We start from the raw sequence: 21,861 nt of genomic DNA on the forward strand, positions 1-21,861 counted from the left end.
TTCCCTTATTAAAAATATATTGGAGGCTGATGATCAATCTTTCAAGCTAATATTTGGGGTGGCAGGTAGCCTAGTGGTTAGAGCGTTGGACCAGCAACCGAGCTGACAAGGTAAAAATCTGTCATTCTGCCCTCGAACAAGGCAGTTAGTACCACTGTTCCTAGGCTGTCATTGAAAATAAGAATTTGTTCTTAACTGACTTGCCTAGTTTAAAGGTAAAATAAAAATGTGCATTTCAGTGGACTGTGTGTGTACAGCAAAAAGGCTAACTGGATTAAGCAATTTACACAAAGCTAGGAGGGCAGGTTCCTGAAGAGCACTTTTAAACTAGTTTGTTTGCACCAGATTGGATTAAAGGGTCACAGCAAAGTTCCATTGCAGGTAATAAACAGAGACGTGGAGGAATTTGCCATTCAGTTATTTGCATGGGAGAGTGGTTAGAGCCACTTGGTGGCGAGCGACGAAATAGCATATAGTGCAGTTGGCCGGATCTAAGCTGGAGTTGTCCTGCCTCCATCGTACTCCAGTCTGCATGTTAATGCCAGTAGACATCAGGCCTGATGTGTGTTTTCGTGCCTCTATGATTATAATACTCTACATCATTTTTTTTAAACACTTTTTTTTAAACCCTCAAATGGACTGTTAAAAAAATTATTGGCCATCTCATCCTCCATGAGTAAATAGCAATCAGTGGTCTCGCATTCATATTTTTACTGATCAGTATATGCCCACACTGTTAAAACACAGAAAAGCTGCTTTTTAACATAAAAAAATATTTGGAGAAACTTTCACTCATTGTAAATAATTATAGGTCATATTTCTTAATCTGAAACACTGGACATTAGCAGAAATAACAGGATGGAAAAGTGTTAAAATCATTAACTCGAGCTGGATTTATGCTGCATCCTTAACCTCTCTTTACTACTAACCAGGAAGTCCATAATGGTCCATAAAACAGCTGAGTCCCCTGCTCTGGATAGGGAATTTGAAATGTAAGGCAAATGAAAGATGTCAGGGTGGTGGTGGGAGGGGGAGGGCGAATGAGAGAGCGAATAGGGGAAAGGGACTGGAAGAGGATATTAGTATCTAAAACTTAAAGCACCCAGATCCTCTCAGTCAGCAACATTAGACTGTCAGGGGTGTTTCTCTCTCTCTGCTGGTATACTGCTGTAAGTGACTCAGGAGAGCGTATTAGACCTGTGTTAATGCCTCCACACCACTCCGTGAGCTACCGCGTCTAACCAGGTCCTAGTGCAGACCTCCAGGATGCTCAAGAGAAGGAGACAGAGCCTCTTCCCCAACTACAAAGTCGGGGGGACAGGCCCCACATACAAGGACCCAGAGGAGGACAACAATATTCCCTTCACCCAGAACAACTTGGTGAAACCATGGAACTCCATGCAAGAACTCAGCCGTGACATCTACGCAGAGTACAAAGATGAGGAAGATGTAATGACATACCTGACAAGAGGCCTCTCCTTTCCTGCGAAGAACTACATGCTGAACATCAACGTGGGTGGGACGGTGTATCAGATCTCCTACAGGGTGGCTGCCAAGTATCCCAAGACCAGGATCGGCCGCCTAGCGACATACACAGACCACAACAGGAAACTGGACCTGTGTGACGACTATATTGTCCAGAACAACGAGTTCTTTTTCGACAGAGACCCGGACATCTTCCACAACATTTTCAACTTCTACCGGACGGGTGTCCTCTGGATCAAGGACGAGCTGTGTCCCAGGAACTTCCTGGAGGAGATAAACTACTGGGGTGTGAGGATCAAGAACACACACCGCTGCTGCCGAATCTCCTTCGAGGAGCGCCAGGACGAGCTCAGTGAGCAGCTGAAGATCCAGAGGGAGCTGGAGGCAGAGGTGGAGATGGAGGAGAATGAGGAGTTGTTCCACGGGATGGCGTTGGGCCAGATGCGTCACATCATCTGGAACCTGATGGAGAAGCCCTTCTCTTCGGTCACCGCCAAGCTCATGGCTGTAGCCTCCAGCTTCTTCGTGCTGATGTCCCTGGTGGCCATGACGCTGAACACGGTGGAGGAGATGCAGTATACCACCACCACGGGACAGCTGAGTGGGAAGACCTATGGGGAGTATGTGGAAACCTTCTGCATCGCTTTCTTCACCATGGAATACCTGATGCGTCTGGTGTCCACCCCGGACCTGCCGCGCTTCGGGAAAAGCGTCCTGAACGGGGTGGACCTGATCGCTATCTTACCCCTCTACCTGCAGCTGGTGCTGGAGTGCTTCGAGACCGACAACTACGGGAAGCACCAAGACATCGAGACGGTGGGCCGGGTGGGCAAATTGGGCCAGGTTTTGAGAATCATGCGTCTGATGAGGATCTTCCGTGTCTTGAAGCTGGCCCGTCACTCTACGGGGCTGAGGGCATTTGGCTTCACGCTGCGCCAGTGCTACCAGCAAGTGGGCTGCCTCTTCCTCTTCATCGCCATGGGAATCCTCACCTTCTCTGCCATGGTGTACACTGTAGAGCATGATGTCCATCAGACCAACTTCACCAGCATCCCTCAGGCATGGTGGTGGGCAGCTGTAAGTAATCCCATTCTATTTCATTGGTTATTATAAGTAATTGGCTAAAGATTATTATATTACTTAATTGATTAGTTTCCTTATTTGAAACATTCACTGTTATGTCCCAGCAAGTAACTTGTATATTATTACAATAACACTGCATATCCTGGACTGTCATTCTGGCCCTGCTCTGTGCTGTCTCTGTTTATTTGGTACTGTTGACAACACACACAATTGGGTTTTACACAGTTTTGAGCAACATTGATTCATTGTTACCTGCGGATTATGATAATGTCTGCTCACTCACATTTCAATTCCACCTAGTCACCAACATGCTGGCAGAAATAATTGCTTCATCACACCCGTCAGCTACAGTAGCCTATTATCACTGTTGCCTTTTAAGAGACTTTCACATTGCAAGTAGCTGCCCTTATATCCCCACCTTGTTTAATTAGAGCTGATGTGGAAGCTATTTTCCCATGCCTAAAATATACACTGAGTGTACTAAATATTAAGAACACTTGCTCTTTCCATCAGACTGACTGATTCCTATTTGCATAAAATAGACAGAGACCAGTCTTATCAAAATTAGATAATAGTATTTATTCTCAGAGCGCGCTGCCATGTAACCACAAACAGTTTATATACAAAATATGACATCGTAGGTTATAAAATGTTCTTTCTCCCAACAGTTCAATAGTTTATTACCACCCCTTTGCTCTCTTACTCCAGACACACAGTTAAATCAAGATAAAACTTCAGAAGTTTTCATCCATCACCATCCAGCAGACAGTTCCAGCTAATGGAAAACCTAAGAAAACACACACTGCCTTATCTAAACATCCCAGAGCTAAGTTGAGTCGGTTCAACCATAGGTTAACGACCCTTTCTGCTTTTTTAAAAACCCACAATTCCAGTCCCCTCTAACCTGGCTGAATGGTATTTATTTTATTTAATTACCCCCTGTTTCATGCTCCACAATCCATTCCTTATGAATTAATATTGTTAATCAGATATAATAAAACAGAGTAGAGTTGAATTAGTTATAGTTCTATTTAAAATGTAGATATTGTTTAGTCATTATTCATAAAATTCCTATCCGGTAGTAGGTGCCAGGTGCACCCGTTTGTCAAGAACTGCAATGCTGCTGCTCAACTCAGTATTAGGAAGGCATTCTTAATGTTTATGTACACCTAGTGTACATGCGTGCAAAATGGTATTAAGGACGGCTGAACTCTGCCAGGGGAAAGGTATTTAAGGATTCCCCTTGAGGCACTTCCACCTTAATTAATTGAAGGCGTTAGATGAGGACATGTAAATTGACCTGTCCTACGTCCATTGACTGTTGACTCACCTAGTCCCTTAGTTCTGTAATTCCATTTAACAATGCTCCAACAGCCTTCAGGAGGACAGTGAATATAGCCCCAGAAACTCAGAAACTACTTCACTCGCCCTCCCTTCGATTAATCCTCCACACAAAGCTTTTCACATGGGCTCTCCTTGGCCTTCTCCCATGCCTGTCATGAACACTGTGGCACTCACACACACACACACATCATGAAGGGTCAACTCCGGTCCTGGCAATGTTAGCAAGTTCAGTAGAGACTACGTTCGTGTTTACAAATAGAATGACCATTGGCCTTCTCCCTCAGGTGAGCATCTCTACTGTGGGCTATGGAGACATGTTTCCAGAGACCATCCTGGGCCGGCTGTTTGCTTTCACCTGCATCTCCTTTGGGGTCATTTTGAACGGCATGCCCATTTCCATCCTGTACAATAAGTTCTCAGACTACTACACCAAGCTGAAGTCTCAGGAGTTCACGTCCACAGTGAAGGCTCGGGGCAAGGTCAGGTTCGCCAAGAGGGCGGCCAGGAAGTTAACCAAATGCTGTCCATAGACACACTGGTGAATGTTCTAAGATCACTATGGGAGACCTTCCATTCAATGAAGTTATTTTGTGACTTACGCCACTACCAAGTGTGGTTCCCAGGGAGCTGGAGTTACTATGCATCTGTTTTACTGTATAAATGGTTCAATTCAGGTTTTAGAAATGGATTCTCCTATCAATATGATTTTTATTGCTTGCATAGTTTCATTGCCAAACATGAGATTCGTGTATGCAATTACGTACTTGGATATTAATGCTCCTAAGGAGGGGAGTGCAACCTTGCATTGTAGCAAAAATACTGCTGACAAAGGAATATCATTATTCTTTTTCATCTAAAGTGATCCTTCAACTACAAGTGAGATTTAGAATCAACGACTTCATACAGATGAAATGAGGCCTTTGAAAGAAATACAGTTGAAGTGGGAAGTTTACATACACCTTAGCCAAATACATTTAAACTCAGTTTTTTTTAAACAATTCCTGACTTAATCCTAGTAAAAATTCCTTGTCTTAGGTCAGTTAGGATCACCACTTTGTTTTAAGAATGTGACATGTCATAATAATAGTAGTGATATATTTGAGCTTTTATTTCTTTCATCACATTCCCAGTGGGTCAGAAGTTTACATACACTTAATTAGTATTTGGTAGCGTTGCCATTAAATTGTTTAACTTGGGTCAAATATTTCAGGTAACCTTCCACAAGCTTCAAGAATGTTGTCCCATTCCTCCTAACAGAGCTGGTGTAACTGAGTCAGGTTTGTAGGCCTCCTTGCTCGCACACACTTTTTCAGTTCTGCCCACAAATGTTCTATAGGATTGTCAGGGCTTTGTGATAGCCACTCCAATACCATGACATTGTTGTCCGTAGGCCATTTTGCCACAACTTTGGAAGTATGCTTGGGGTCATTGTACATTTGGAAGACCCATTTGCGACTGATGTCTTGAGATGTTGCTTCAATATATCCATGTAAATTTCCATTCTCGTGATGCCATCTATTTTGTGAAGTGCACCAGTCCCTCCTGCAGCAAAGCACCCCCACAACATGCTGCCACCCCCGTGCTTCATAGTTGGGATGGTGTTCTTCGGCTTACAAGCATCCCCCTTTTTTCCTCCAAACATAATGATGGTCATTATGGCCAAACAGTTCTATTTTTGTTTCATCAGACCAGAAGACATTTCTCCAAAAAGTACGATCTTTGTCCCCATGTGCAGTTACAAACCGTAGTCTGGCTTTTTATGGCGGTTTTGGAGCAGTGGCTTCTTCCTTGCTGAGCGGGCTTTCAGGTTATGTCGATACAGGACTCATTTTACTGTGGATATAGATACTTTTGTACCCGTTTCCTCCAGCATCTTCACAAGGTTCTTTGCTGTTGTTCTGGGATTGAGTTGCACTTTTCGCACCAAAGTACGTTCATCTCTAGGAGACAGAACGCATCTCCTTCCTGAGTGGTATGATGGAGCGTGGTCCCATGGTGTTTATACTTGTGTACTATTGTTTGTACAGATGACTGTGGTACCTCCAGGCATTTGGAAATTGCTCCCAAGGATGAACCAGACTTGTGGAGGTCTACAATTTATTTTTCTGAGGTCTTGGGAAAATCAAAAGAAATCAGCCATGATGTCAAGCAAAAAGGCACTGAGTTTGAAGGTAGGCCTTAAAATACATCCACAGGTACATCTCCAATTGACTCAAATTATGTCATGGCTTTAGAAGCTTCTGATAGGCTAATTGACATCCATTTTCTGGAATTTTCCAAGCTGTTTTAAAGGCACAGTCAACTTAGTGTATGTAATCTTCTGACCCCCTGGAATTGTTGGAAAAATGACTTGTCATGCACAAAGTAGTTGTCCTAACCGACTTGCCAAAACGATAGTTTGTTAACAATAAATTTGTGGAGAAGTTGTAATGACTCTAACCTAAGTGTATGTAAACTTCTGACTTCAACTATATTTGTATACCACACTATGCCCCTCCAGTCCTTATGGCCATGTTACCCCAACAAGAAGACATAATCCACTGCAGAACGGCAGTCTGAAATAATAAGTTCAAAATGCAACATCTGGATGAATCTGCAGACAGGCTAAATAATCTGGGTATCTGGAAGATTGAATCTTCCCAAAGCGGATTTATGAATATGGAAGCAGCTTGCAATGTTTCCACACCAGAAGATTAAAAAGAGTAGGTCACTGATCATGTGTGTTTGGAAAACCTCAAGTACTCTCAGATAACCAAACATTTCCTCCCGGAAAATATTTGTTGATAAACTCTGTCAGTGTCACCCACAAGGTTCACCAGCCACCTGGACATTGATACTGTATTTCAACTTCAGACCTTTTGCTAAAAAGAGCATCATCAAAATAACAGCACAGCTCTCAATGTTGATTTGATTCCCAAATTGGTCAACAAAATTCTCGAAAGTAGTGCAAGTCCGACTACTGCCGTGAGCCTAAACCTCCCAAATAGTAGCCACACAGGCAGCCATTGATAATCCTCTACTGATTAGAAGAATGTGAGGTCTCTGGAAGAAATAAGCCGTTTCGTCTGACTGGGTCTGTCCGGATCAGACACCAGGACAGATGGAACCTGAGCAAGGCCCACTAAATGAATTTGCTAGTGAGAATGCAGGCTTCCTTCCGTCATAGATGAGCAGACTACCAGACCGGGCCACGGCTTGGTGATTTAATGTGGCATAAAGGTGACGACACACAAACCATCAGGGTTAATATTCTACAGATGAAAAAATATATATATTGAAATTTGCTTACTGACATTCTCTGCCAATGGATAGTTTGTGTTGCAATAAAATGTTTTCTTTTAGTTAATTCCAGCTCCTGGGTCAGCTAGTACAACTCATACCGATCAGTTACAAGATTATAGAAAAACACTGCCAGTATTTGTGCCTTTTACATTTAAATACTTGCTCCACAGCTTTACAAACAAGCACACCTAAATGAATTTGACAAAATGCAGTACAAATCAGTGTTTCTTTTCATCCATCTTCATGTCATAGTAGGGATTTCACCAGGATGGTCAGGTCAAATGGGACAGTTATGAGAACCTGTGACTCCAGTTGGTGAGGTCACAATAGTTGGTGAAATGTCTCAGAGGGGGTCAATGTTGGTGAGGTATCTGTATCAGGCCAGTTTCTCCAGCAGAACTTCCACTCCTTTACAGTGCTGGATCTTCTGTAGTTCTGGAGCGTAGTAGGCCTTTAATACCTCCCTGATCTCCCCGGCAACACTCCCATCTGCACTGTTCAGGAAACAAACAAAACATGATTTAACGGACTTGCCTGGTTAAAAGTTTAGAACAAATGTGTATTTCCAATGACTGGCTACCCTGGCCAATCCCTCCACTAACAAGAGAGCTTGTTGAAGGTAACCTTTACACCTACCCCACATCTCATACTGGGTAGTAACATTTCTACCCATACTAAAATGAATATCAATAGTGAAAAAAAAGTGAACGTCTAGAATTAAATCAAATAATTTGATGTTAGACTATACTGCTTATAAATGAGAACCAGAAATCTGTGTTTAACGTCTTAGTGATTACAGAAGGACAATGGGCACATGGAGGAAGGGGTGGGGGCTAGAGTGAAAAGGAACAAGGGAAGTAAGTGGCAGAGAAACCAGAAAATTAAACGAAAGGAATTGAAATGTAATCAACTGCTTGTTGCTGTTTCACAATGGGCAGCTGTGCCCGCCCTTTTCTTACCCACATCACCCAGTGATATGGAGAATGAATACAAAGTCTCCCTGTAAGACATGCTTAACCCCCAGCTGGCCCCGCCCTTTTCTCCCTTTACACTCAACTTCACTGGCAACTAACAAACAGCTAGGCTGATATAACAAGCAGAACATTGAAGATTTAAATGTTTAAATAACTAAGACCAAAGTAATCTTAGTCTAATTTCAGAGCATATGAATCAACAAGATTAGGGAACTTCAATCGGTAGGAGCCGGAATCATTTCTTCTATTAACACTTGTTTTAGTTAAGCACCAGTTTGTTTGCTTGCTTTGCAGGATTAGTCCATTGTGCTGGAGTTTTTGCTATGTGACTGGGTAGAAGAATTGGATCTAACAGTGTAGAGGTACTCACCAACAGAGCACGATGGCCCCATGGTTCACTGCAGTCCACGTCTTCAGCTTGTCCATACCCACCATGTCCAACAGGACCCTGAATAAATGCTCTGTGGAGACATGGTCAGGAAGATACAGAATCAAATCACGAGGCAATATGGACACGCCCACAGCCATTTTTGCAGTTGTCTGTGAGAGTACCACGTCAAGATCATAACTGTGAGGTGATATTTGTGCGGTCAGGCCTACAGGTGATATTATTTATAAAACAAATGTTGGGTGATATGTGCGGTCAGTCATACCTTCTCTCCCGGCCTCCATCTCGTCTTATTCGATCAGCCATGTGCAGCTATAGAATAGGACATAGACGAGATTTTTTTTTTACACAATACCAAGCACTTGCTAGAGAACAGAGACACCACAGATTTGACCCTTTGTCCTGATACCAAGCCAGTACAATCATCCCACAGTTGACCAAACAGACAAAGAGCGAACCCAATTTTATTTAACTAGGCAAGTCTGTCAAGAATAAATTATTATTTACAATGACGGCCTACCCCGGCCAAACACTAAAGCAGACAACGCTGGGCAAATAATGCGCTGCCCTATGGGACTCCCAATTACAGCCAGTTGTGATACAGCCTGGAATTGAACCAGGATCTGTAGTGATGCCTCTTGCACTGAGATGCAGTGCCTTAGACTGCTACGCCACTCAGGAGTCCAAATGGAGCCGTCAAAACCGCTGCTATTCTCACGTATGAGAATACTTAACTCTCCTACTTTGAGGACATGCTCTGGAACTTTGGCAATTTGTAAGTATTTTTTAAACCTCCCGCTTTGAGCTGCTGGTGTCAACGTGTAGTTCATATATGCATCATCTATGAGCAGAACTACTGTCTTACCTCAATTAACCACAAAATCTCTTGTTTGAAAGTTGCGCTGCGCCAATTTCCCTAAACATTCTCCCATGTGAGCCAGCCCCCCTTGCAATTTGAGTTCCAGCCAATGAGCTTCAGCCCCTCCCCAATTAAGTGACAGCTAGCAATATTTTTTTATTAACAACAAATATATACATAAAGCACATGAGGGAACACAAGCATACATAGATTACAAACAATGGACAATCGAGCTAGGGGGTACAATATCACATTACAATTACACAAGGACCTTAAGGGACATACATACACTTACAATTCTAACAGCTTTTTTGTTAGTAGAGCATTTAACCGTCTTAAAATACAGTTCAATTTATTTTTGTTGGGTACGAAAATGTGGTTTTCTGTTTGTAAATTTACATTTGTGTATATGACAATTGGCCAAAAGAATAATGAAATTAATTACATAAATGTTTCAGCTTATTTCTATTGTATGTAAAGAATCCAAACAGTACATCTTTCCACAATAGTGTAAAATCTTCATAAATGTGTTCAATTATAAACCTACTGATGTCTTGCCACAGTTTGCATACAATGCCCAAAAAAATGCAGCGCTGTTTCTGGGTGGTCATTACAAAAGGAGCAATTTGAGTTGATGTTTTCCTTAAACTTCTTCATATAGTGGTTGGCAGGATAATATTTATGAATAATTTTAAAGGAAACCTCCTTAATATTGTTAACAAGTAGGTATGTGTGTGGCAACATCCAAACTTTTTCCCAACAGATATTATCAATAAATCCATTCCAATAAGGCATGACATAAGGTATAGATACAACATCCTGCTGAAACAAGGTTCGTATCGCTCTGTTGTTGAATGGACCAAAAGAGAAACAAATCTTTCCTACTGATGAGTCAACAGGGTCAACAGAAGGTAGGCTCTGAGGGTCAGGTCTTGACAGGTTCCTGAATAACACAGGGAATGGCATCTAAAACAATTGCAAAATCTTTAGGTGTTACAGGGACCTTGTAAAGTGATAAGAATTCCTTATAATTGAGTAAAAGACTCTGCATTTACCAGTTGGCTCACCAATAGGATATTATTTCAGAACCAATATTCTAAAAACAAAGAAGTATTTTTATACAATATATCCCGATTATTCCATATACAATATCTGTGTGGAGAAATTGTGTTTATAAATGAAGGACCATGACAAGAAAACCTGCCGATGAAAAGCAGAAAGTTTCACTGGAACTTTGTCAATATTATAATTGCAAAACAACATGAAGTTAAGGCCACCAAAAGTAGAGAAGACATGATGAGGAATACAATTCCAGATAGAAGTGGGTCTTCTTAGGAATTGTTTTATCCAATTGATCTTAAAAGTATTATTTAAAGTAGTAAAGTCCAGAAAATTCAGTCCACCATTCTCACAAGTGTTCATTACAACAGTTTTCCTAATGTAATGGGTACGGTTTCTCCACAGAAAGTTGAAAAGCATATGGTCTATCTCCTTGTTTATTTTACTGTCAAGATATAAAGATAGAGCACCATATGTTAGTCTAGAGATACCTTCAGCCTTGGTTATTAGGACTCTACCTTTTAAAGATAAGTACCTCTGTAGCCATTGATTTAGTGTCCTCTGGTTTTTTTTAATAAGAGGGTTAAAATTTAGTAAGCCTCTAGACTTCTGATCCTATGTAATGGTTATGCCTAAATAGGTAAGTTCTTCTTTTACTAGAATACCATAATATGAAGGTGTCACAATCTTTGACAGCTATGAGTTCACATTTATTAATGTTAAGATATAGACCAGACGCTTTGGAAAAGGATTGTATCACATTGATCGATATGGGAATTTGGTTAGCGTCTTTCAGAAAAAGTGTAGTATCCTCAGCCAGCAGGCTTATAATAATTTCTTTACCAGCTATGGAAATACCTTGTACAGGACTATTATTTAAAGAATTTGCAAGAAGTTGGGTGATTTAATAAAAACAGGTACGGAGAGATAGGACAACCTTGCCTAAGTCCTCTCTTTAACTCAAATCTAGGTAAGGTGCCATATTTCAATTGGATAGAGCTGTTACCATTTGCATAGAGAGTCTTAATAGCCTTACAGGAAAAATCCCCAAGGCCAAGTCTCTCAAGGGAGTGGAAGAGAAACTGATGCTCTACTGTGTCAAATGCTTTATAAAAATCTAAAAATAATATGAAGCTATCCTCAGTTATTAGGTCTGAGTAGTCAAGTATGTCTAATACTAGTCTGACATTGTTAGAAATGTCTGTTCCTCATGAAGCCAGACTGTGCTTTATCAATGATTGCATCCAGGACTTCTTTAATTATTTTTGCAAGTATAGTCATTATTAAGAAGACAAATTGGATGCCAGTTATCGATGAGCAGCACTTCTTTTTTAGGCTTAGGTATCAGTGTTATTAACCCCTGACTCATTGTAGGAGGGAGAACATTGTTTTTAATACTCTAATAAGACTTAAAATAGGGAGGGAGCTACTTGTTCAGAAAATAATTTGTCAAATTTTGATGTAATTCCATCAACACCTGGTGATTTATTGTTCTTTAGATGTTTGATAGACTCTAATCTCTTCAACTTTGGTTCATCACACTGTTTAAATTCTATATCACTGATAGAGTGAACATTATTCAGTGAGTTAAAAAAACATATCTGTGGATTCCTGACAGTACGTAGAGCTATACAATTTTCTGTAAAAATTGCTACAGTATTTAGCGATTCATTTTTGGTCATCTGTAATAACACCAATGTTTAACTTATGGATAGTGTTATTTTTAGAGTGACATTTCTCAAGTCTAAAGAAATTCTGTTCTCCCTCAATCAATTTTTTCCTAGATCTAATAAAAGGCTCCTTCTGCTTTTAATTTATATACAGTCGTATGAAAAAGTTTGGGCACCCCTCTGAGGCTGCATAATAATTTACTCTGTCGTCACAGAAAATGATCACAGTGGCATGCCATTCATTTTCTAATAAAAGCTGAGTACTGGGGTATTGTCCAGACAAAGATTTTTAGTGTAGCAATATTAAGTTGTATGAAATTTAAATCTGATGTGAAAAATAGGCTATGCAAAAAATGTGGGCACCCTTGTCATTCTGTTGATTTGAATACCTGTAACTACTTAGCACTGATTAATTGGAACACACAATTGGTTTAGTGAGCTCATTAAGCCTTGAACTTCATAGACAAGTGCATCCAATCATGAGAAAAGGTATTTAAGGTGGCCAATTGCAATTTGTTGTTCTCTTTGACTCTCCTCTGAAGAGTGGCAACATGGGGGCCTCAAAACAACTCTCAAATGACCTGAAAACAAAGATTGTTCAACATTATGGTTTAGAGGAAGGCTACAAAAAGCTATTGCAGAGATTTAAGCTGTCAGTGTCCACTGTGAGGAACATAGTGAGGAAATGGAAGACCACAGGCACAGTTCTTGTTAAGGCCAGAAGTGGCAGGCCAAGTAAAATATTGGAGAGGCAAAGGTAAAGGATGGTGAGAACGGTCAAAAACAGCCCACAGACCACCTCCAAAGACCTACAACATCATCTTGCTGCAGATGGCTTAGGAATCGTTCAACAATTCAGCACACTTTGCACAAGGAGAAGCTGTATGGGAGAGTGATGCGGAAGAAGCCTTTTCTGCACACACGCCACAAACAGAGTCGCTTGAGGTATGCAAACGCACATTTGGACAAGCCAACTTCATTTTGGAATAAGGTGCTGTGGACTGATGAAACAAAGATTGAGTTATTTGGCCATAACAAGGAACGTTATGCATGGTGGCAAAGAACACAGCGTTCCAAGAAAAACACTTGCTTCCAACAGTAACATTTGGTGGGGGTTCCATCATGCTGTGGGGCTGTGTGGCCAGTGCTGGAACTGGGAATCTTGTTAAAGTTGAGGGTCGCATGGATTCCACTCAATATCAGCAGATTAATGGGAATAATGTTGAAGAATCAGTCACAAAGTTGAAGTTACGGCCGGGCTGGATATTTCAACAAGACAGCGTCCCTAAACACTGCACAAAATCTACCCGGGCATTTATGCAGAGGAACAAGTACAATGTTCTGGAATGGTCATCCCAGTCCCCAGACCTGAATATCATTGAGAATCTGTGGGATGATTTGAAGTGGCCTGTCCATGCTCGGCAACCATCAAACCTAACTGAACTGGAGATGTTTTGTAAGGAGGAATGGTCCAAAATACCTTCATCCAGACACTCATTAGAGGCTATGGGAAGCAACTAGAGGCTGTTATTTTAGCAAAAGGAGGCTCTACTAAATATTGATATGATTTTTCTATTGGGGTGCCCAAATTTATGCACCCGTCTAATTTTGTTTTGATGCATATTGCACATTCTGTTAATCCAATAAACCTAATTTCACTACTGAAATATTACTGTGTCCATCAGTTATTTGATAGATCAAAATGAAATTGCTGATCCAAACACCCAATTATTTATAAATGGAAATCATGGAAATTGTCAGGGGTTCCCAAACGTTTTCATACGACTGTATATTCTCCAGTTTATTTTGTAACTCAATTAGTTCCATCTTCTCCTCCCCCGAGAGGCCGGCTGGGGACCTCTGAGAAAGGGAAGTTATCTTAATGATCACCTTTTCCTCCTCAGCTCTTCTGGTCTTAGCAAGTTTACTACCATATTTTCTAAGGTATTTGGACACCTCAAATTTAAAGAGCTCTCAGTGCAATACGATTTTTCTTCACAAGCTCTTTCCAAAAAGTGTGAGAGCAGAACTTTAACCTCAAATGTAACTATATCATTATTTAATAATGAGCTATTTAGCTTCCAGTAGGATGCTCTACCAAGGTCAGTATCAGGGGTAAATATTTTGATATCAATGTAAATAGCCCTATGGTCTGTGAGGGGAGTAGTACAAATATTTGTAGTAACACACTCACTATCAATACATTTGGATATAAGCCAAATATCTATTCTGAGTTGTCTGGAACCTGTTTTGTTACTCCAAGTGAATGATCTGTCGGCCGGAAACCTCTCTCTCCATATATCAGTAAGATCAAACCTTTCCATTAAAAAGTATTAAACCCAAATTCTGATTGCTTGGCCTACCTGGGGGCCATCTATCAGTTGAATTATCTATAGTAATGTCAAAGTCCCCTCCTATCAATAATAACAAATTGGGAAATTTAGATAACCAATGAAGTATGTTTCTCTATAGAGTCAAGCAACTCATCATTCTCATGTTTGGTGTTGTACCCGTAGAAGTTTACAGTAATGAGTGTAATGTCATTGTAACTGATCATTCTCATGTTTGGGGTTGTACCTGTAGAAGTTTACAGTAATGAGTGTAATGTCATTGTAACTGATCACAAGACAAATAAAGTGACCAAAGGGGTCACATTCCGAGTGTAGAATATTACCACCAAAGGTATTGTTCATTGTAGTGACACCAGCAGAGCGTTCAGATCCATGGGAAAGCCAAGTATCGTTGCCCCACTGTGACCTACAGAAGTTGGCATCAGCCGAAATTGAGTGAGACTCTCTGAAAAAAGCAGAAATCTGTTCGAAAATGTTTAGCAAATAAAAATAAGGCCCTGCGCTTCACATTGTTTCGTTAACCCCCTAGCATTAAGAGATACTATAGACAAAGACAAAACAACAAAGATTATATAAAAGTATAAACTGTAGTAGGATGAGTCAAAGACGTAGGAGCAGTGAACGTAAAGGATAAGGAACTGAGATCTGCACCATTTAAGTCAATTTAAAGTGAAAATAGCTTATTCCATAACCTTTGAGCTAGACGTTATCCAGCTTTGAAATTCAACTCAACTGAAAATTATGTTCAAGACCAAACCAAGGGTTCTTGTAGTAAGAGAGACTAAAAACCCTCTTTAGTGTAATCAGGAACTATTCTGAGAAATAAAATAAATAATAATTTAAATAAAAGGGTACCTACTATTTTAAGTGCATATGAAAACTGATCATAAAATAATTGAATAAAAAATGTTTTACATATAAATGTTTAAGACCTTTTTGGAATTAAGTATTAATAACTAAATAGAGCAATAACTGTGTAAAGTCAGAGCAGACCTGTATGCCCTTTAAAACAGTATCTTAGTTACGGTATACATTAAAAAAAATACAGCTTTCAATCTTCTTCGTAAGTTTGTAAACAAAATAGGTCTTCCGGTCATACAACAACAAACTAATAAATTGAAATCCCTGAGTATTCCTGAAAAATAGTCACCTGATGCTTGTTAGGTAAACAACATACCATGGCTGAAATCATCAACCTGTTCCTTCTGGTGAGATTTTAGGGAGGAATATGGATTTCTGAACCGTTGATGAAGCCTCGTCCTCCGACGAAGTAAGCAACCTTTCCCTCATTTCGTGCTATCTTGATCGTTGGCCACAACTTGTTCCTTCTTTCTATGTCCTCAACTTGTTCCTTCTTTCTATGTCCTCTGGGCTGAGATGCTCGGCGAAACGCATACCGTGGCTCTGAAGGAAGGCGTTCTTCCTAGCAGCTTTCCAGACAGCATCCCTGTATAATCTGGTAGTGAAGAGGATGATGATACCCCTAGGTCTTGAATCGTTTTGCTGTTGCTTCTTGTCGAGGCGATGCACAACGTCGATGGTATCACCAACTTTGTTCTTCTCTGCAGGCAAAACTTCATTCTCCACCTCTGGCAAGCCGTAGCCTCAGGTTCCATTTTCTTGTGTATTGTTCCAGATCAGTGAGACGTCTATGGTAGACATTGTTATTCTTTTCCACCCTTTTTTTCAACTTTTGCCACTCTCGTTTTCACATCCTTGGTTTCACCACATGCAAACTCCAGTCTTTTTCAAGCCTTCGATAACCATGGTGTTCGCGCCTACCATTTTCGTCACATCTGGAGTTGATGAGTAAGGAGAGGGTAGCCACGATGTCAGAGTTCATGTTGGGTTTTTTGGAGGGTGGAGATTTGCACGGAGTAACCGATAAAGAGGGAAATTCGTCATCTTCAACAGCATTCGAAAGCATGATATTATCCATAGGCCAAGTGTAGTTATGGCAGTTGTCTATAAGCATGTTTCTCTCTTGTTGATTAGCAATAGAACGGCTAACTTCTTCCTTTCTTTTTTTTGGTCACGACTTTGCATGGACATGCCGAAATAAATTATCCAATTATTCCAGTCACAGGAAAGGTCTTACATCTTGAACAAATAAAAATAGTAATGACTAAACTTTTTTTCATTTTTTTTTCTCAATCTTTGAAGTAAAAAAGCGTCTGTTCAAGCCGCCATCTTGGCACCTCCCAACAGCTAGCAAGATGCCCACAACAGAGAGAGAGCAATGACGTGGTGCACATCTGCACATATGAGATGTACTATCACATTTTTGGGGACCACGTTTGGCTGGTGAGTGCTACTTTCAGAACTACTGGCTAAAATATATATTTTTTAAGTACCGGAGAATCCCTGACACACCATGCCCCTGTCCCCTCCTCACCTGCCTCTGTCCCCTCCTCACCTGCTCCTCCTGGTGTGAAGTCGTCAGCGGACAGCTCGGCGACAGCCTCCATTGCAGGACGCAGGTCCCCAATGGCAGACCCCAGAATTTCCCTAAAGGTGAAGCTGGAGGCCTTGTCTATCACCATGGTGCGGGCGTGGCCACAGGAGCTGAATCAGGGGTGTAGACACCGCCTCCAGGAGCTCCTTACAATGGGAAACATCCTTCTTGCCACAGGGACAATGTATCAGATGGAGACCAATCATTTCAAGTATAGACTATGAAAAGCATGGATGGCATCTCATCATTTCTGTCAAATTGCCTCACAATAGCAATTAATGTATGTTAAAGGCCCAGTGCAGTCAAACTCCCAGACAATCCTAACAAAGTTCTGGCTTGAGAAATTGCCCTTTTTTCAATTAAAATGGTCAAAAAGTAGCATTCACCTTTTAGGTACTTAAATGTCATTGTAACCACTTAAATTCCTAGACAGAGCTATTGATGTAAGGACTGACCATCCATCATATAAAAATGAGTTTTAACCATGTTTTGTGGCTATACAGTTTGGTTACATTATATACAAACATTGGAGTAAAACAAACTTATAATTTGGGTTCTGATGGGGGATGACAATTGAACTAAGCTTGAGGCATTTAAGTTATATTCTTCAAGCATCAATGGGTGTCTATACCATTAAGTCCAAAAATGTCTGTAGCAACTAAGGACTCTAGGGTATATTTGGAAAGTTAACCTCACTTTGTTCTTTAGCAGGGGTGTAAAACTCACTGCAAGTTTTTGTTTTTTCCTATCAATTAAGACCTAGACAACCAGGTGAGGGGGGTTCCTTACTAATTAGTGACCTTAATTCAATCAATCAAGTACAAGGGTGGAGTGAACCTGTAGACACTCGGCCCTCCGTGGAATGAGTTTCCTGTGTTCTACAGTCTAGCTTAGTTGGTGTGGAGGTGGTGGCAGGACTCACCTGTGGGCGTTTCCACCTCCTTTCTCCAGCACCTGGATGATTTCAGATGATAGGTGGGCGGGGCAGAACTTTCTTTCCATTCCTATTAGTGATGACTTCGGGCAGGGAGGCCAGAATCTCTGATAGGGACGGCCTGCTTCACCAGCTTAGTGTCATCTATGCAGTCAAAGGCAGCGAGGAGGACTGAGAACACACACTCTCCCTGAAGAGAAAATTAACAGACCAATAAGTCAGCCACACACACACTGACGTTTACATATTTGCATGGCGATCAAATTGTGGCGATCAAATTGTTGTTGGCTGACCATTGCAAACTTCCTGATGTACGTCTTCATGGTTTTAATGATGACTTTTCTGTCCTGAAAGGTAGAACCAATAAATCAGTGTACATACATAGGACACACACTAGTCTGTGGTTGGTGAGGATCATATCTCTAGAAGGCCTGAGTGAATACTCACCTTAGGTGTCCCATGCCACAGGCAGTGCATTGCGACTTTAGCTCCATCGTGGGTGGGGGCCATATACAACAGACTCCCTTATCAACCCAATAATTTCCTGTTAAGTTACATGATCAAAATGGTTTTAGAAACATGGTAGGATTCCCTCAGTAATTTCTACAGTCATTGCTGGTTCTACTTACAGTCCTTTGTTTGGCTGGGGCATGCAGGGTAAAGTGCACCAGAGAATGTTTAATCACAGCCTCTCTACGGGAGAAGATAACATGGACAGAAATCAAAAGCAGTATTGTGATTTATTTGATCGTTTCCTGTGTGCAGCGTGAATGGTTAGAGGTGTGTGTGCTCAATAATACTCACTTTGTGGCCATGGGGGTAAGGATCAGTTTAATTTCCTCAAATGCCATTAACCCTGTCTGGGTTAGCCTCCAGCACCTCTAGTGTGGGGCACATTGCCTACTGGGAACAAACAAACTGTCAGTCACATTCTGCATGTCATCCACACCAGCAGATATGCAGAGACAAGCAATCGGAAAGAGGATTTCTTGGTAACGTGATTATGCAGTCTGTTCAAGACTTTCACTGAACTAGAGAAGAGGTGTTGGAGAACCCCACTACTGCCTAGAACTCCACTTTGCTACAGTGCAGTGGGAGAGGTGTTGGAGGTGTCCTGACCTTGAAGACTTGGAACGTGGTTCCGTAGAGCTCCTCTATGAGTCTGAGGATAGCCTTTTCGTTGTAAGCGTACTCCACCACCGACAACGCATCAGTGACACAGCATCTGTCTCACTTTTCCCTTGAAGCCCACCATCACACCTGCAACCTGCTCTTTGCTCCTGTGGGAGACGATGCACATACCAGACGTCAGATTTTCCATTCAGAAACCGGGATTACTTATTTCATCTGTAAACCTCACTGCATGCCAGATAAACTAGTAGTGAGTAGAGACTCAATCAAATGAGGACCTTTATATTCACCCTACAAGATATGTCTTCATACTGGGATAGCATGTCCCCATCCTTTTTAATATCTGAACCATGAATCAGATTATAGTCAAAACAGCTGGTATCTTCAGCCAAGGTCAGGATTACAGTGAAGGTTACAATGAGTGGAGTTTGAATTATTGACTTGATTCCCCATGTCAATGTCTAAGCAAATTATCAGGGAATTCAACCACAGACTAGATCAAGCTGCATGGCATTATTAATTTGAAATGCCATCACGAAGGTCTACTGTTGAATCATGTACAGATTTACAATGATTTAATCAACAAGATTACCCTTATTTTGTTTTGACTATTTTGGCCAGTTTTCCTGCCAGGATCTAATGCTAATAGCAGCATGAGATCGGATGATATTAAAACACTACATGTATTGCTAGTGCTACGACTTTATGTATATGCAACATTTGAGGTGGCGAAAGGCTCACTTACCCATACATTAAAAACGTCTTTACAATATTTCTGGCATACTTGATTTACTCAGCTCGACTATATAATCTACAGAACAGGATGACATTATTGAGATACAGAGCATTGTGATTGGCATGAGAAAAACAACTGACTCATTGCTGACTTGCCTAGTTAAATAACATTTAAAATGACTCAGAAGAACAACAGAACAAACCATTGGCCTTGGAGTTCATCAAAAAACTTGTCTTTGCTTGTCGTTTCCAAACTGGATTAAACACTGGAGGACTCTGGAGTCGTGAGCAAATGCTATCTGAATAAGAAAAAAAAGTACACTTTATCTGCAAACTTGAGTTGAGCATTTGGATGTCATGTACTGAAAACTAATTTGAATAAGTATTGTGCTCAACTGTTTTATAGTATTCAAGTATCGACAGTCATTGTCTGTCCAATCATTTCAGTGGATGGCAAATTCTCTATTGTAAGAGATGGAGAACTGTACACTGTCAAGAAAAAAATGAATAAATCCAAAACGGAGGCTTGAATGCAAAATAGAGATGTGATATACAGCAGATAAAATGTTGACTATGGGGTGGTCATCTTGAACTTAGTCTTCTCTAGACAGAATGCGATGAGGTGGATGTTCTATTTACAAACTCTCCACCCGTTAGGCATGAGTGAAGAATTATTTTGGAAGCGTTTTCTATAAGTGGTATATTGCCTCTTATTGTTCAATACCCACCCCCCCCATCTAGTGGTATCTCTATCTCCCTACTTTAATTAAAAAAGTGTTTACCTTTAACTAGGCAAGTCGGTTAACAACAAATTCTTATTTACAATGGTGGCCTACCCTGGCCAAACCCTAACCCGGACGACGCTGGGCCAATTGTGTGCCACCCTATGGGACTCCCAATCACGGCCGGTTGTGATACAGCCTGGAATCAAACTAGGGTCTGTAGTAACTCCTCTAGCACTGAGATGCCTCTAGCACTGGATCCTGTGTTATTTATTCTGAGGTAAAGTTCACATGGTAAATGTAAAATAAATTATTTATATTTCTCTTTGTAGATAATCTAGATCATGCATTCTATTCTACTAGGCACTGATTCATATATTTTCTGATGCATTTTTTTGCTTGATCATGTGACATGCAATTATCCTTGAAATAGCAGCCAGCTGTGCGTGCTGACATTCAAACTGATGATGGCCTTAGGCCGAAATGTTTGTTTTTCATTTATCTACAGATTTTTTTTGGCCGCACCATGATGTTTTAATAAACATTGATTTTTTGCATTCAAGCCTAAGTTTGAATATACTCTATTTTTACAGTTTGCAAGTCTCCATCTCTTCCACTGTTCTGATTGACTCCTATGCACCTCGAACAAACATTCAGTAGTAAGTACCTTAAAAGAGTGCAGATGCCATCTTAAATCCTCCATTGTGCCATGCTCTCAATTTGTACATTGTCAATCTAAGTTATAGATTTGAATGCTGCCTTTCAGCAATGTAAATGTTAGACTCTTTAAAAAAATATATATATATATATTTCACCTTTATTTATCCAGGTAGGCAAGTTGAGAACAAGTTCTCATTTACAATTGCGACCTGGCCAAGATAAAGCAAAGCAGTTCGACACATACAACAACACAGAGTTACCCTCGGAGTAAAACAAACATACAGTCAATAATACAGTAGAAAAATAAGTCTATATACAATGTGAGCAAATGAGGTGAGATAAAGGCAACAAAAAAGGCCATGCTGGTGAAGGAAAACACTGGAATGGTAGATGTGCAGTGGAAGAATGTGCAAGGTAGAGAGAAACTGTACTCATTATCTTTTAACAAGTTCCTGACTCATGAGTTTGATCCTCTTCTCTTAGTCGCAATCTTTCCTGTATTGAAATGGAGATACATAAATAAGTACAGGTGGAAATATGCAACCTACATCATTAACCCCCCCCCCCCCCCCCCCCCAAATTAAAATAAAGTGGCACTGGTGGCACTAACTATACTGAACAAAAACATAAACCCTACATGCAACAGTTTTACTCAGTTACAGTTCATACAAGGAAATAAGTCAATTTAAATAAATGAATTGGGCCCTAATCTATGGTTGGGCATGGGCC

At 40.7% G+C, this 21,861-nt stretch overlaps 2 protein-coding genes and 1 pseudogene across 2 annotated transcripts; 1 reads left to right on the top strand and 2 right to left on the bottom strand.

The window, feature by feature from the left end:
* Positions 1–1,042: 1,042 nt before the first annotated feature.
* LOC110537112 (potassium voltage-gated channel subfamily V member 2-like) lies at positions 1,043–4,442 on the top strand. The gene is made up of 2 exons (XM_021622895.3): positions 1,043–2,562; positions 4,197–4,442. Exons 1-2 carry the CDS (start codon positions 1,267–1,269, stop codon positions 4,440–4,442), a joined length of 1,542 nt encoding a protein of 513 aa, XP_021478570.1. The 5' UTR covers positions 1,043–1,266.
* On the bottom strand, positions 3,129–16,278 carry LOC110537114 (pumilio homolog 3). Its single transcript, XM_090191935.1, has 3 exons — positions 8,822–16,278; positions 8,539–8,629; positions 3,129–7,688 (listed from the first exon to the last, which is right to left on the bottom strand). The coding sequence occupies exons 1-3, from the start codon at positions 8,838–8,840 to the stop codon at positions 7,571–7,573; spliced, it is 228 nt and encodes a 75-aa protein (XP_090048061.1). The 5' UTR covers positions 8,841–16,278; the 3' UTR covers positions 3,129–7,570.
* Positions 16,279–17,771: 1,493 nt separating this feature from the next.
* Positions 17,772–18,394, bottom strand: LOC149979090 (pumilio homolog 3 pseudogene; annotated as a pseudogene).
* Positions 18,395–21,861: the final 3,467 nt, after the last annotated feature.

The sequence above is a fragment of the Oncorhynchus mykiss genome, chromosome 12, assembly GCF_057628025.1.
Source record: "Oncorhynchus mykiss isolate SJ-2025 chromosome 12, ASM5762802v1, whole genome shotgun sequence".
NCBI lineage: Eukaryota > Metazoa > Chordata > Actinopteri > Salmoniformes > Salmonidae > Oncorhynchus > Oncorhynchus mykiss.

Bases quoted from the DNA above. Each gene is read 5' to 3' on its own strand.
- LOC110537112 (XM_021622895.3), top strand. From the start codon at position 1,267: ATGCTCAAGAGAAGGAGACAGAGCCTCTTCCCCAACTACAAAGTCGGG. The intron at 2,563-4,196 runs GTAAGTAATCCC...CTTCTCCCTCAG, and splicing joins AGGCATGGTGGTGGGCAGCT to GTGAGCATCTCTACTGTGGG.
- LOC110537114 (XM_090191935.1), bottom strand. The intron at 7,689-8,538 runs GTGAGTACCTCT...TTTCCTGAACAG, and splicing joins GGGGCCATCGTGCTCTGTTG to TGCAGATGGGAGTGTTGCCG.